General features: G+C 41.5%; 1 protein-coding gene across 2 annotated transcripts in view; it reads left to right on the top strand.

The window, feature by feature from the left end:
• The window catches only part of BCKDHB (branched chain keto acid dehydrogenase E1 subunit beta), a 105,302-nt gene extending 99,250 nt beyond the window's left edge, over positions 1 to 6,052 (top strand). The window contains exons 10-12 of one of the 2 annotated variants that reach the window (XR_010720085.1): positions 1,264 to 1,416; positions 4,758 to 4,801; positions 5,716 to 6,052. Coding sequence is in view for 1 of the 2 variants with exons in the window: in XM_066179633.1 (XP_066035730.1) it covers positions 1,264 to 1,404 (141 nt within the window). In the remaining variant the exon portion in view is untranslated. The remainder of the gene's footprint in view (positions 1 to 1,263; positions 1,417 to 4,757; positions 4,802 to 5,715) is intronic. The other variant, XM_066179633.1, reaches the window with a different exon arrangement.
• The last annotated feature ends 7,839 nt before the right edge of the window (positions 6,053 to 13,891 follow it).

Genomic DNA, 13,891 nt, shown 5'->3' with positions numbered 1-13,891 from the left:
ACACAACTTCTTGGACTTTTGACTTTGGTTCGTTGTCCAGAAAATCCCACTTCACAATGCTGGAGTGAAAGGTTGTGATCTCAGTGTGTTACCACTACCTTCTATACTGCCAAATCTTGTGATGTATAGAAAGCACATAAGTAGAGTTAGGCTGCCATGGAGTGCAAGGCAGCATGCATTCAAAAGAGTTCATCAGTCTGAGAAAATACTTAGCACCCGTTTGTAGAAAGGCATAGAGAGATTTTTAACTGTTTTCCTTGTGGGCCTGACGGAAAAGGACCGGTAGATAGTACTTCATCTTCCATTTCGCTGAGCCAAGTACAGGGGAGGTTGGCCAGCATTTCTCAGTTGCTGCACTCTGTAAGGGAGAGACCAGGAGGAGGCATGTTCTATTACTTAATTTGTCTGCTTTGGAAAGCAAATACCTGTACTAAAGATATGGGGAGAAAGGGAACTGATAATTAGCATCAACATCAGTTTGGTTTGGCTAAGTTATTTGTACATCTACTTCTCGCAGATTTTTGTGGTCCGTGCCATCATTCTGGTACTTGAGAGGAAGATGGAAACCCCACTATTTTATTTTGTTATTAAAGCTGATAATGTTGCCTGTTTACAGTTACTTTCAAATTAATGTGGTGTTTGTAATATTTTGTGCCATTCTAGGTCAAGTAATGAAACTCTTACAGTCATTACCAAATCTGATCTCTAAGTAGAACACAAATTGGGGAGGGGATTTGAGTAGAGCATGGTTCTGACTCAAGGGTGGGAGATACGCAAATCCACTTAATTTTCATAACTGCCTAATGCTTAGGCAGAGCCTTAATAATGTAAGAGTTCACAGAAGTTTGAATATGATGTTCCTTTATCCAACAAATAATATGCACTCTTAGATGAGATAATTTTTCTATATGTTTAAAAGTGGCACAAGAAAGAGACTCTTACTCCTTTGTTCCTAAAATATTTGTTTCTTGGCAGCAGTTGTCTGGATGTATAGCAGATGTACTAAATATAACCTGCCTATGATTAAATGCAGCACACATGTAGCGAATGAAAATAACATTAATACAAGTTGTTTTTATAATAAGGGCCTTTGTGCAAGAGGCAGCACTATTCTGCTTATGACTACTTATTCAGTGATATAAATAGAACTTTTGAGTTTCCAGGACTGTCAGTCTGGCAAAGTTCATTTGACCTCAATTTGTGATGCTAAGACTCCTGAAAATAATGTCTTCACTAACATTTCTTCTGTATTTCTGTTAACAGGAGGAATGCTTTTTGAATTTAGAAGCTCCTATTGCAAGAGTATGTGGCTATGACACTCCCTTCCCTCACATCTTTGAGCCTTTCTACATCCCCGACAAATGGAAATGCTATGATGCTCTTAGAAAAATGATTAACTACTGAGCAGCAGTACAGGTGAGAAATAACATCTTGTACTGACAGCTTACCTGCAAGGGTTCTGACAGGATAGCTGCAAGGTTTGGGGCTACAGTACTACTCATTTATTTAGTTTATTTACTAGTAGTTTATTTAGTTATTTTTGAAAAAAATTGCTTCGTACAGCTTTGGGCCTTCAGTCTTAAAGGTGTCTCAGTATTTTGGAGTACTGGTATTGAAGTCAGTGTTTAAAATTACCTTGCTTAATCAATCTGAAAATTAAGTGTCTTGAATCCTGATAAGTGAAAAGAGTATAAAGTGAAAGAAATACTTATGCAGAGAATATATTTTCATCTCTATTAGAATACTCAAGAGTTACTTCACAGGCAAATCACAGTGTAAAATTTTATAATTTTTCACTCCTCAGGGTGGCCTGTAGTCCTACAAGGTACAAATAACACCCAATTTACCCTGAATATTTGCTCTGTATTGTAAACATACACAAACCATTGGAAATACATGAAGCATCTGTAGTGTCTTACAGTTCCGTTGAATATTCAATATTTATTATAAAAATAATTTTTCTTTATGGTCTTCAATGTAATTTGATCATACTTTAAGATTTCTGTTTGCAGAGCACAAAGACTGTAAAGTAATACACATTTCTGTGTTTGTTACTCACAGTCTGTAACATCTTTTGTTTCATTATAATATTATACTAAGTTAAATTTGACTAAGGGGTGACTGACCGGGATTTAGAATTGTGCTGTGGGAGAACTTCTGCTGTTTAATGACCAATGTTTAAACAGTTTAGAAAATGTGTTAACACAATGTATTCTGAGCTTCCTTTAACTGAGCAAAGTAACCTGGTTTTTGAGATACAGTCTTGATGGATCTTGTACATGGGAAATGAAAAGAAGAAAGCAACAGAATCTGTAATGGGTAGGCAGGGGATTTTTAGCTGTTGACCCCAAAGACAGGGGGGCCAAGGTGGGCCCTATATTAGGGGCACCATCTTCTGTCCATTTTACCTCTACATTAAACTGTGAATTAAATTTAGAGCCATGGATAGAAGGTTACCAATACCATAAAGCTAACTTCCTTTATATAAATAGTTACTTTCAGGAGACTTTTTGGCATTCCACTCTGTTTGATTCCCTCAAAAGCTGATAGTGGAGTGTCTGTATGAGAAATGGGATTGCTACCAGTGATGCAATGTCTCCAAAAAATAATGTAGTTCTACTTTTCTCAAAAATCACTTGTTACTGACATACCAGAGCATTTCATAGAATCACAGAATATGATGAATTGGAAGGGAGCCATCAGGATCATTGGGCCCAACTCCTGGCCCTGTGGAAGACACCCCAAGAATCCCATCGTGTGCCTGAGAGTGTTGTCCAAATGCTTCTTGAACTGTCAGGCTTGTTGCTGTGGTTACTTCTCTAAGGTGCCTGTTCCAATGCCCAACCACCCTCTGGGTGAAGAATCTTTTCCTGATAACCTAAACCTTCCCTGACTCAGCTTTATGCTGTTTCCTTGAGTCCTGCCTTATCAAGAGAGTGAAGAGATCAGTGCCTGCCTTTCTCCTTCCCCTCATGAGGAAGTTGTAACTGCAATGAGACCTCCCCTCAGTCTCCTCCAGGCTGAACAGACCAAGTGCCCTCAGCTGCTCCTCATGCAGCTTCCCCTCAAGGCCCTTCACCATCTTTGTTGCTCTCCTTTGGACACTCTCTAATAGTTCAGTGTCTTTTTTTACATTGTGGTGCCTAAAACTGCACACAGGACTTGAGGTGAGGCTGCCCCAGTGTGGAGCAGAGCGGGACAATCCCCTTCCTTGCCCAGCTGGCAATGCTGTTCTTAATGCACCTCATTTCCTTAGAATTAAAACTAAAGCTGTTTTCTGACCTGTCATCTTTTTTGTAGACTATGTAATCAGTGCTCTCTTTTTTATAACAGGTGTCCTTGCCTTTGATTTGGGTTACAGTAAACTCATTAAAGACTTACTTTTTTCTTTTCTTTGGTGCCTCTGTAACAAAGTCAGGGAATCTTATTTACAGATAATGGCCTGGTTATATCTGTTCCTTGAGACAAGTTACTGGGTCATGCTAGGTAGCCTTTAAAGTTTGCCTGTAAGGTAATGTTTCTTATGTTTCTGAGAAATGGAAGGACTGCTTTACATTTGCTTCCTTTTGTACTCATAGTAACATTTGTTACTTGCCATTGGTATGGAGTGATGAGGTTATGTGTTCCAAACCATCTCATGTGTAGTTCTAAGAAATGGTTTTACAGTTTGTGTGGATTTGAGCACAGTCAGTCCTTCTGGACGTTAGAGGAGTTGGGCCCCTTCATGCCCTACTGTTGGAGAGGCAGGGGAGCTAGGAGTTCCCTGTGGTGAAGAGGGTATAGGGTTGGCTTTTGAGTTGCAGAAATGGTCAAGCTGGTGTTGTGGTTTAACCCCATCTGGCAACTCAGCCCCACAAAGCCTTTCTCATTTCCCCCCAGTGGGATAGGGGAGAGAGAACTGGAAGAGTAAGAAAAGCTGGGTGCTGTGGTTAATAATTTCTAAAGTCAGCATTATTATCTTAATGTACATTTAGTTTTGTTCAGCCTGTGTTGACAGCATCTCACACACAGGTAGTTGCTTATCTTGAGTTTGTCAGTACAGATGGATTTCCTGTGCAAAGACGGTGTTTGTTAATGGGTCCTGTATACCTCACCAATGAGACAGGCAAGAGCAAAGTCTCTGTCTTTCAGCAGCTTCTCAGTTATTAAAATTTGTAGCTATGTTAGCTACAAGAGAAATACCTTCCAGGTAGGCTGCTGTGTTCCAGATAACTCTCCGTAGTTGGAAAACAGATAAAGATTTAAAAAGCAGTGAGATTAGGATGGATATATATTTCCTGGGTAAATGGAACAGTGTCTGGCCGTTTGTTTGAGGAGGGAAACAAAAACCTAAAAAAAAGAAGATACACAAGATAGCCATGAAACTGAAGAAAATAGTGACAAATTTTATAAAATATACTCTCGTTCTCAAGTATGTTGAGTGCTGACTGTAGCATAGAAAAAGGCAGGTATTCAAGTGCTTTGTCTGTTATATTTTTCAGCTTTTACTACCACATTTGCATATTTTGTTTTCTTGTCAAATTCTGAATTTTAAAGCTGTTTCTTGCTACATTACAGTTTACCTCTGTGAGAGTATGTGTGTTCATGGGGAGCCATTGTTACTGTTACAGACTTAGTCTCTAAAAATGCAAAGTTATCACACTGAACTTCATTGCAGAACTATTTTATGAGAAGTTTAATCTTGGTGCTTAAAGGTTAGGTGATGTTAGGGGATCTTATGGGATCTTTATAAATTTAAATTTATTTTTCTTTCCAAGCATGCATTTGAAATTGGTTGTGCTGGGAAACAGGAAGGGACCCGGTAGGTACTTCAGTTCGTAATGGTGTCTTCCTTGCACTCCTGGCTGTTCAGCAGGGCTTCATACAGGTTAGGTTGAGCACAGGACAACTGTACTTCCTCTCCCTGTTTGATAAATAATATATGTGAGGCTGTGAAAGATCTTTTTAACCTGATACTAACAAACATTTTTTTTTCAATACATAAATCACAAATGTGGCAGGCTAGACTGCCTGCTTAATAAGTGCTAACAGTAACCCACTAGAAGAAACAACCTCCAGAAGCTTGAGTAGGACACAACATTCTTGGTTTATAATCTTTTCCTGCTGGATGACAAAAATCATGCAAGTGGCCATTGAATTATATCTTAGAACAAGTGAGTAGTCCACATAAAAGATACCACTCTACTAGAGCTATGAGTTAGACTGTTAGTATGGCTGCTGCAAGTCTATACTTGCATTCAGACATTGCTGAGAATTCATGCAGGATCAATAATGAAATTATCTTGTAAAAAATCCCTGTAAACGGGAAAGGTGTTAACTATAGTTCTTTAGGAGACCCTTCTTTGTGATAGTAGAATGATCGTATATTGAGTACAAAAAATACAAAACATTCACTTAACATTCTAGAGTGGGAGGGAAGGTAGTTCATTCTAAAATTTTTTGCATAAACGGCAATAATTAGTGGTGTGTTGACTCTAGGTATAATTTGCAGCATTTCTAATTTCTGTGGGTCTACCCTGGCAGCTTTAAAGATGTAAAATAATATTTAATACAAAATCAGTAAGTAATTGGTAGTAATTTGTTTTAGTTCATATACCTTGAAGTTAAGACATTATGAATTTAAGAAATAAGATTACCCTGGAGTGTGCTGTTTAATGTTCAGATATTAGTTTCAGTCTTCAGATTTATAATTTATTTTGTCATCTTTTTCTGCAGAGAGGAGAAGAACAACAGGGAAATACAGAAGCTGCCTTCAAAACTCTTGACATTTTAAAAAGATCTTCTGGGTTTGGAATTTACATAGCAGACTTTTCTTTTAACTCAGCTATCCTGATTGTTCATCTTGGCTATTCTTCAGCAAGTTCAAATTTTCCTTAATTATGAAATCAGTGATGGGCAGGTGATTGTTACAGTAAGTAGTTTCAGATGTATTTAAAGAAATTCCAGATGTTGAATGAAAATTGCACACTGCCGTGCTTCACTAAGTTACATCTAGACTTCACTGTGTAAATATTAGAAGCAGAATTTTATTCAATAAAACATATTATGCTCATGTTCTCTCTTATTTTTGCTGTTGTTTTGGAAAAACCCAAAGAAGTTACTTTAATATGACTCTGTTTTCAACACAATAAACCGTAGACAGCCAGACCAACTTGTGTGATGGAGACCTGCTTTAACTGGTGACATCAGTGTTTTAGTTGAGTGGCTTAATGCAAAACAGTCCCTAATACTGGTTTCCCTTTCTGCAAATGGAAGTCCGTTTTTCTTGAGAAAGGAGGAGAGCTTTTTTTGCTTTGTTGCTGTGAGTGAGAGGCTTAATTGGTACATCTTTGCTGCAATATCCTTCCTTCTAGAATTGGAGTGTGTCTGCCACTAAGCAGTTGTGCAAAAAGCAATTCCTCTTTTTTTTGCCTGCTTTGCTCTCCATACAAATCAGTCTCATGCTGCATTGCTTCTCACCGATTGGGGGAAGGAGTGGTGGGGGGGTTGAGGAGGTGGATGGCAGTAGCCAGATAATCACATTTCTGTGATTATTCAGGGGGATCTTTCTGAGAGAAAGAAAACTTTTGTACACAAACCTCATCAGGACAATCCTCAAGGTGAGAGCTGAAACACACCAGGGAGGAACCTGAGGAGGATAACTTGACAGCCAGTTTCAGTGGATCTATGGAAAGTGCTAAATTATCTTTTCAGGTCCTACCATTTTGTGTAAGATTGTGTTCATAGTTTGTGCAGTCCTTAAAGAATCCCACAACTGATAATGAAGCTAGTTCCTAATGTATCCAATCAAAATGAGATTGTTGTCAAATCTTGTACGTCTCCTGTAAATGCCATGTATAGCACATGTTTATTGTCTGAAATAAGATAGATGCATTACATACTTTATATTTTTTTGTGCTGGATGGAAGCTATTTTGGTCATATGAAGAAAAGATGTTTTAAAAATTATTTTTGTCTTCATAGAACATCAAGAGATATTTTAGTAACTGTCTCCTAAAAATGTACTGTTACTGTATTTCAAAGCATATAAAATAGATGCAATTATAGTATTGCCTTAGTAAAATGTACTTTGGTAATTAATGGCCTTAATATTTTCACAGAAAAAAAAAAAAGTGATTTCTAATTTAGTGCAAAGCTTAAGTTCGAGTTGCCTGTATTGAAATATGGAATAATGTATTTTTTAATAAACATGTAGAAAATATTTGCTCTTAATGTGGACTGCTGCAATCTAGTTGAGGGGCAGGTTTTTCAGTTACTGGTATGTTGGTTTTAATAGTATAAAAAATTGTTCCTTTCTCCTCTGTTTCGGGTAATAGAATACTTTTCCCTGGTAAAGATGGATTAATGTTCTAAAACAGGTGCTGCTCCCAAAAGCCTGCCTAGATGGCAGTATTCACTCACATAACCTGTGCTCAAGGATGGCGGCTTTTAAGGTGCACGTTACGGAAAAATGAGTTACAGTGCTAAACTGGACGGGAATGTGCATGCTGGTACATACAAATAACTGTTTCTTATTAATTTTCTTAATAATAAAATCCAAAGACAAGTCATATTTTCTGGTTTTTAACCACTTAGGTCTCTTAATTGGACATTCTCAGATTTAACCTGGGCAATGATTGTTTCACTCTTAAGTAATTCCTAAACGAAAAAAAAGCATGTCACTACTCCTTGCTGATAGTCCAGAAAATTAGTAATCTATCTAATCATGCTCATTTAACACTAATTGCTGGAAATACTTACGGTACAAAGTTTATTGCTGGGTCCTGAGATCTTCACTGAAAGGGTTGTCAAGTATTGGAACAGCCTCAGGCAAACAGGGGAGTCACCATCCCTGGAGGTTTTTAAAAGATGTGTAGCTTTGACATTAGGAATATGGTTTAGTGGTGGACTTGGTTGTGCCAGGTTAATGGTTGAACTGGGATGATCTTAGAGGTCTTTTCCAGCCTAGATTATTCTATGATTATATGAAAGACCTACACAGCCTTCATGACAGCCCAGATTTATTAACTGCAGATGAAAGACTTATATCCTCTTCTGTCATCTAGCTCAGTTAAGTCTGTAGTGCCGTAACAACCTCACTGTAATAAACAGTGTACTGATTATATAAAAATTGGACTTAAATCATTGAGGTATTCTTCCTTGTGGAAGTGCATGTGTTTATAAGAGGATTATTCAGTAGGACATTCTCACTGCAGTAGCCAGGAGCCTTGACACAATGACCTTCTGCTCCTACAGTCTGATAATCAATTCTGAGCCCATTAATCTTTCCAGACAGCTTTCTTGCTCCCATAGCTAAAACCTGGTGTTCCTGGTGCACTGGTGTACTGCAGAAGCTCTGTTCTAGCCACATAACTTCAGAGGCAACAACTGAAAGGAATCCATTCAGCAAGCTGGCAGAGATTGTTATCACAGCAGCTCATGGGGTTCAGTGAGCATTATATGTTCATAACAAAATAAGCTGACACAGTCTGTAAGCTCTGCCAGATTTCAGCAGACCCGAAATAAGGATGTAATTCTTTTGTAGCTCTTTTTCAGCTTAGCTGCTCTGCAAGATACACATTGATTAGATATGGGAGAGCTACAGCTGACTTCAGTATGAGCAAGACTTTTAGAACTTGGTTCAGTTGCTTATGCTTTGGCATCAAACAGTATTTGAGACACCCTGGGGTATCCTGCATGGTATCCATGGCTCCAGCTGCTGCTTCCATAGGTCCTGTGTGGTATCTGCCAACCCCATGTGTATCTTGGGTGCCTCAGGGCATCTCAAATAGCATAGATACTGGCGTTCAGGTGTCTAAATGGAGCCCTTTGTTTTCTGAAACTTCAGATAGCTGATGTCTGACTGTTTTTCTGTGAGCTTGCCTAAAATGCCAGCACTGAGATTGGTGCATTCCTTGATTTTCCAAATAAATTGCTCAAATTCTCAGTATGTACATAGGGTGGGATACATTATATTGTGTGTGAAAGTATAGTTTCCTAGGTGATGGACTGATGCTTCACTGGACTGTTAGTTCCTCAAGAAGAATAATTTAGAGCAAAACCCCAGGCTTGGAACTGTTACCTGGCTGGAGTTGGGTTCCATAAGTCACAAGGTTTCTGATGATTATCTGAAGATAACGTGTGGGCAGGACCCGGTTTGATTTCAGCAAAGCCATGAACAATAGGGGTGAGTTAATGGGAGGTGAGTTCCCTTGCTTTCTGTAGGCTCTGTGTGGGATTCAGCTCAGGATTAAGCTACCTAAATGTGTCCAGATCTAGGTGGGTATGGCTGAGCAGAGCAGTTGAGCTGGTACTAAGTTCCTTTAAGGTAATCTTGACTTACTATGCAGGCTGAACTAACTCCACTGACTGGTTGTCTCTGCATGGTGCCACATTAGATGCTATGAGGTGTCCTGCCTGGCCTTCAGCTGCTTGTCTAGAAATGTTCAGGCCTCCCAACACTCCTTGGTCACACCTGCTACTCAAGGTACATCTGTCACCATGCTCGAAGTCATCTGGGGCATCTTTGCTAAATGTGTGGGCGGGGGAATCTAATTCCCTGGTGGCTGTGGCTGCTGTGGGATCACAGCCCAAAGGGAGAAATTAGATTCATAACTTGAGATGAAATCTCATTCCATGCTTTTGGCAGAAGGGATAGAGTGGAGAGGAAGCTCATGAAGTGTTATGTGGATGCTGGGGCCATGCATTAAGTGGTGGAAGAAGCTGGGAGACGATGGTCTGTCCCTCAATCCAGCTGCTACAAGCAGCATTGGCCTAATCCATACTTAAGATCATTCAGTCATCCCCAGCCCCCTAAAAGAAAGAACTAAACCTCCTGATGAGGAGGTACAGTTGGTAATACCACCTGTATATAATAATTTGTCACAATAATTTGATCAGTTGCCTATTTCCATATTTCAAGGGCAACACTGAAGCAGCCCCAGCCTTGGTCTGTTACTTGCTTTGAAATTGCTTTATGGTCTTTGGTGATGTTTTTAAACCCTATTTTTGTCTGCCAAAATAATTCTGCTACTCTAAGAGCAGAAACTAGTGTCTGGTCTTGCTCATGTAGGTCTGTGGCTAACTGTTCTACAACTGACAGTAATGTGCCACCAGTGTCTCATAGGGAGTCCCCGTTGATTCCTGTGTGTAATTAATTACTTTTATATGGTAATTAAATAATTCCTGTTTACTTGCACTCTGCTTGAAGCTGAGCACTTGCTGAAAAGAGAAATTGTCTGAATTGCCTGTGGTTGCTCTCTTGCAGCGTCGGTGAGCTCTGCCCTGCCGGAGCCACTGCTAGTTCCAGGCTTGAGCAGTCTGGCAGTTCTGAGGAAAGTGACCCGGGCTGCAGGCAGGGTTGTGCGGGTTGTGAAGCTGACGCAGCCCCTTCCCCTCTGCTGCCCTGCCAGTTTCAGCTGTGCTGAGGGCCTCGAGGCAGCCCTGCCAAGGGTCCGGCTGCCAAAGGACGCTGGGGGTGCGCGGAGCTGTGCCGGGATCCCAGGTACCTTTGGTTTGGCTGGGGGTGGGGCAGGAGAGGTTGCAGAACCCTGCCCCGGGAGAGCTGTGACAGCGGCGCCGCGTCTGCTTATCAGCCGGGGGTCGGGCTTTGGCTTGTCTGGAGCAGCAGGTCTCAGTGGCAGCTGTACGGGGGAGATACAGAGACCGTGTTTCAGTGATGACCTGGGATCTGACAGGCACTGTGTGACTCCAAGCCTGCCTGCATTTGCAGTGCATTGTGTTCCGCATGCAGCTCAGCTGTCTCACACTCTTTATTTGCTAGTCTAAGGGTTTGCAGGAAGGGGCAAACCTAAGCATGTTTAAAATTTTTGGATGGTTTGTGCAGGAGATGCAGGGATGGCGCCTCCAGCAGGACCCATGGCTGTAACATAGTGCTGTATGCTTTTCTCTACCATCCAGCCTCCTGCAGGGTAGTGTCACAAGTCAATGCAGAAAATGACTGAGATGTGTGTGTCACATAATAAAGTGGTTTTGGGTAATTGTTTATTCTACAAAACCCAGAAAGATCATGTCTACTGTGATGACAATGTTCTTAATGCCGACTGGCTTGGCCTCAGGAATTTTAAAAGATGCCTCTCAAGAGGGCGGTGAGGCAGTGGAGGAGCAAAGTGCAGCCTCTCTGATGGTTTCATGACATCTCTTGTAACCTACTGGTCCCGTGGTTTGTTCGCAAAACAGAATTTAGCTTGGGAAGGAAAATGTGAGCAGGTTGGCATTCAAATGTTAATACATGGAGAACAAAAAGGACTAAGGACAAGCTTCACAAGCTTCGTGTAATCATAACTTAGTCCTCTCAAATGATTTTTTGTCAGTCCCCCCATCCATCTCTTCAGTAAAATTTCACCCCTCCCTTTTTGCAACAACCTAGTTACTCCTTCAACTACAACACTTCCAAATTTTTGGAGTAATTTTTGTCACACTATATTGTAATAAAACCAAACTATTGTTCCTCATTTGGTGTGTTGCAGTGGAGTTAGAGGCCACTGAAGCAAGTGGATGTTGAACAGCCTTGCCAAGCAGGGCTGGTCTGAAGTCCTGGCCTCCTCCTTGGTCCTTCCCTTCCTGGCTTGGCCCCATGCCACAGCCAACCCACGACTTTCCTGAGTGTGGGAGACTTTGCTGCCCCAGGTGGGGAAACAGGGCCGGGGGACATCATGGAGTGAGTACCACAGCAGAGGCGTCTGCTGCTGCTGCCAGGTGATGAAGAGTGAGAGGGAGAAGAAGCGTGAGGTGGGCATTAGCATTTTATTGCAGGGTCATAGCCCTGCCTGTCCTCAACCTGTGACTCCTTTCCACTCCACTGCCAGTCCTAGCCTCAGTCCCTTGGGAGAGGGAGCCAGCCTGAACGTGACAGAGTGTGCATCTCTCCCTACCTGTGGTGCGTGCAGCCAACGTGTCCCATCCCTCAGCATTTGTTCTTGTTCCTTCCCGCCCAGGTGGAGGCAGTTTTGGTGACTTACAGCAATTCATTGCTCAGCTTGTGAAACACCCACTCAGGCAGTGATCTGGGTGTTGTCATATGCACAGCTTGAGCCTTTGGGAGATGACACTATCTAATTAGCTCTCGACGAAGAATGTGTGATTCATCTTGTGTTACAAGCAGTGAAATCACTGAGCATTTTGCTGTCAGCATCGCTAACCGAGCCTTCGGCTTCCACAGCACAGTTTGAGGGAGGCCCCCTGCAAATTTGTCAGGGTTTCTGTCATTGCTGCACCAGCTCACTCCCCTCAGCATCATCTGCCTCTGCTCTTGCAAAGTTCTTTTGTGGCAGCACATCAACTGCCTGCATTCATCCTGATGGTTTGGGAAGGAGGATGTTCAAGTTATTAGTACAGTTAAAATTATCTCGGTGGAGCATAGCTGCAAAAGCAAACTGATGTTTGTGGTGTCTGTGGACACACTGAAATTAGTGAGGCTGCACTTGAATGAATCTGGCTCCATGAGATTGAAATTTAAGGTATCTTTCCCAATGAATTTGATGAGTTTTATTTTTAAGGACAAAAAAATCCTTAGGTTACAGTCATTTCTTTCCACTGTCCTAGTAACATGTCTATATCCATAGATGAAATCTTAAGATTCTTCAACTAAGTATTAAATATGGGGCTATCTTCTAAGCAGGTTCTTTGTATTTATTTGCTTACTTTTCAGCCACGGGAAATAGTTAAATTCAAGTGAGATTTTGTTCTTTTGTTATTTACAAAGCTCTTTAATCCTTTCATCAATTCTGATGCTATACTGAAAAAATCTGCAAGGTAAGTGTTGCTGCAGTCCCATGCAATGAAGTGAATTATGTCTGTGAACACTCCACTGCCAGGGAATATAAAGACCTAGTACTCTGAGTGTCCTGGTTTTGGCTGGGATGGAGTTAATTTTCTTCACACAGTAGCTGGTACAATGCTGTGTTTTGAATTGAGTACAAAAATAACGTTGTTAACATCCTGATGCTTTGGGCTTTGCTTAGTAGTGCTTACCTTAATTCAAGGATTTTCCAGTTTGTCATGCTCTGCCAGTGAGGAGACAAAGGAGAAGCTGATGGGGAGACTCAAACTAGCCAAAGGGATATTCCATACCATAGAATGCCATGCCCAGTATATAAACTGGGGGCAGTTGGCCAGGAGGACTGCTGCTTGGGGATGGACTGGTCAGTCAGCAGCTGGTGACCAAGTGTGTTGTGTCTCTTGTTTCTCTTGGGTTTTGTCTCTTTCTCTCCTTTCCAATACTATTTTTTTTTCAATTATTAAGCTCTTCTTACCTCAACCTACAAGCTTTACTTTTTTATTCTCTATTCTCCCGACTGGGGAGGTGGAGGGGAGTGGCTGTGTGGTTCTTAGTTGCTGGTTGGATTTAAACTGCAATACTGAGAAATAAAGCCATGACTACACCATCCTGTGCCCTGTACACCTGGAGAGCATCACAGCTTGCTGCCTCATCACCAGGCCCCGGCCCTACCAGCCAGTGCAGCCACAGGGCTTGTAGAGGACTGACCACGCCTCAGAACAACCCTGCAGCTCAGAGAGGGTGCTGAGGGCTGTGTAGTGGCAAGAACAGCAGATCAGAAATATTCCCATGTGTCTTTGCATGTGAATAAATGGTTCAGGTCTGGGTCACCATCACCAGTTAAATGTTGTGCTCACTGAGGCTGAACAAAATTTCAGTCTCTCTGTTGACATGCTGTGCATCCTTACTGGCCTGTGGCTGTAAGCTCACTCTCTGCACAATCCTGCATGCCAAGCCCTTCAGGCAGGAATATTCCAGGCTCTTATTTGCACATAAACCCTCTTTTATTTCCAGGGCCGCTGAACTGTGTGGGTGGCAACTCTTTCAGCTTCCCCAGCCGGTTGTTTCCTCTGCCCACACTGGGAATGATTTAGGTGTCCCTCTGCCTTGAGAT

The sequence above is a fragment of the Chamaea fasciata genome, unplaced genomic scaffold (assembly GCF_029207755.1).
Source record: "Chamaea fasciata isolate MVZ Bird 193981 ecotype frontalis unplaced genomic scaffold, bChaFas1.0.hap1 SCAF_3, whole genome shotgun sequence".
NCBI lineage: Eukaryota > Metazoa > Chordata > Aves > Passeriformes > Sylviidae > Chamaea > Chamaea fasciata.
Note: the sequence above shows the minus strand (reverse complement) of the source record. Positions and strands in the feature narration are given on the sequence as shown.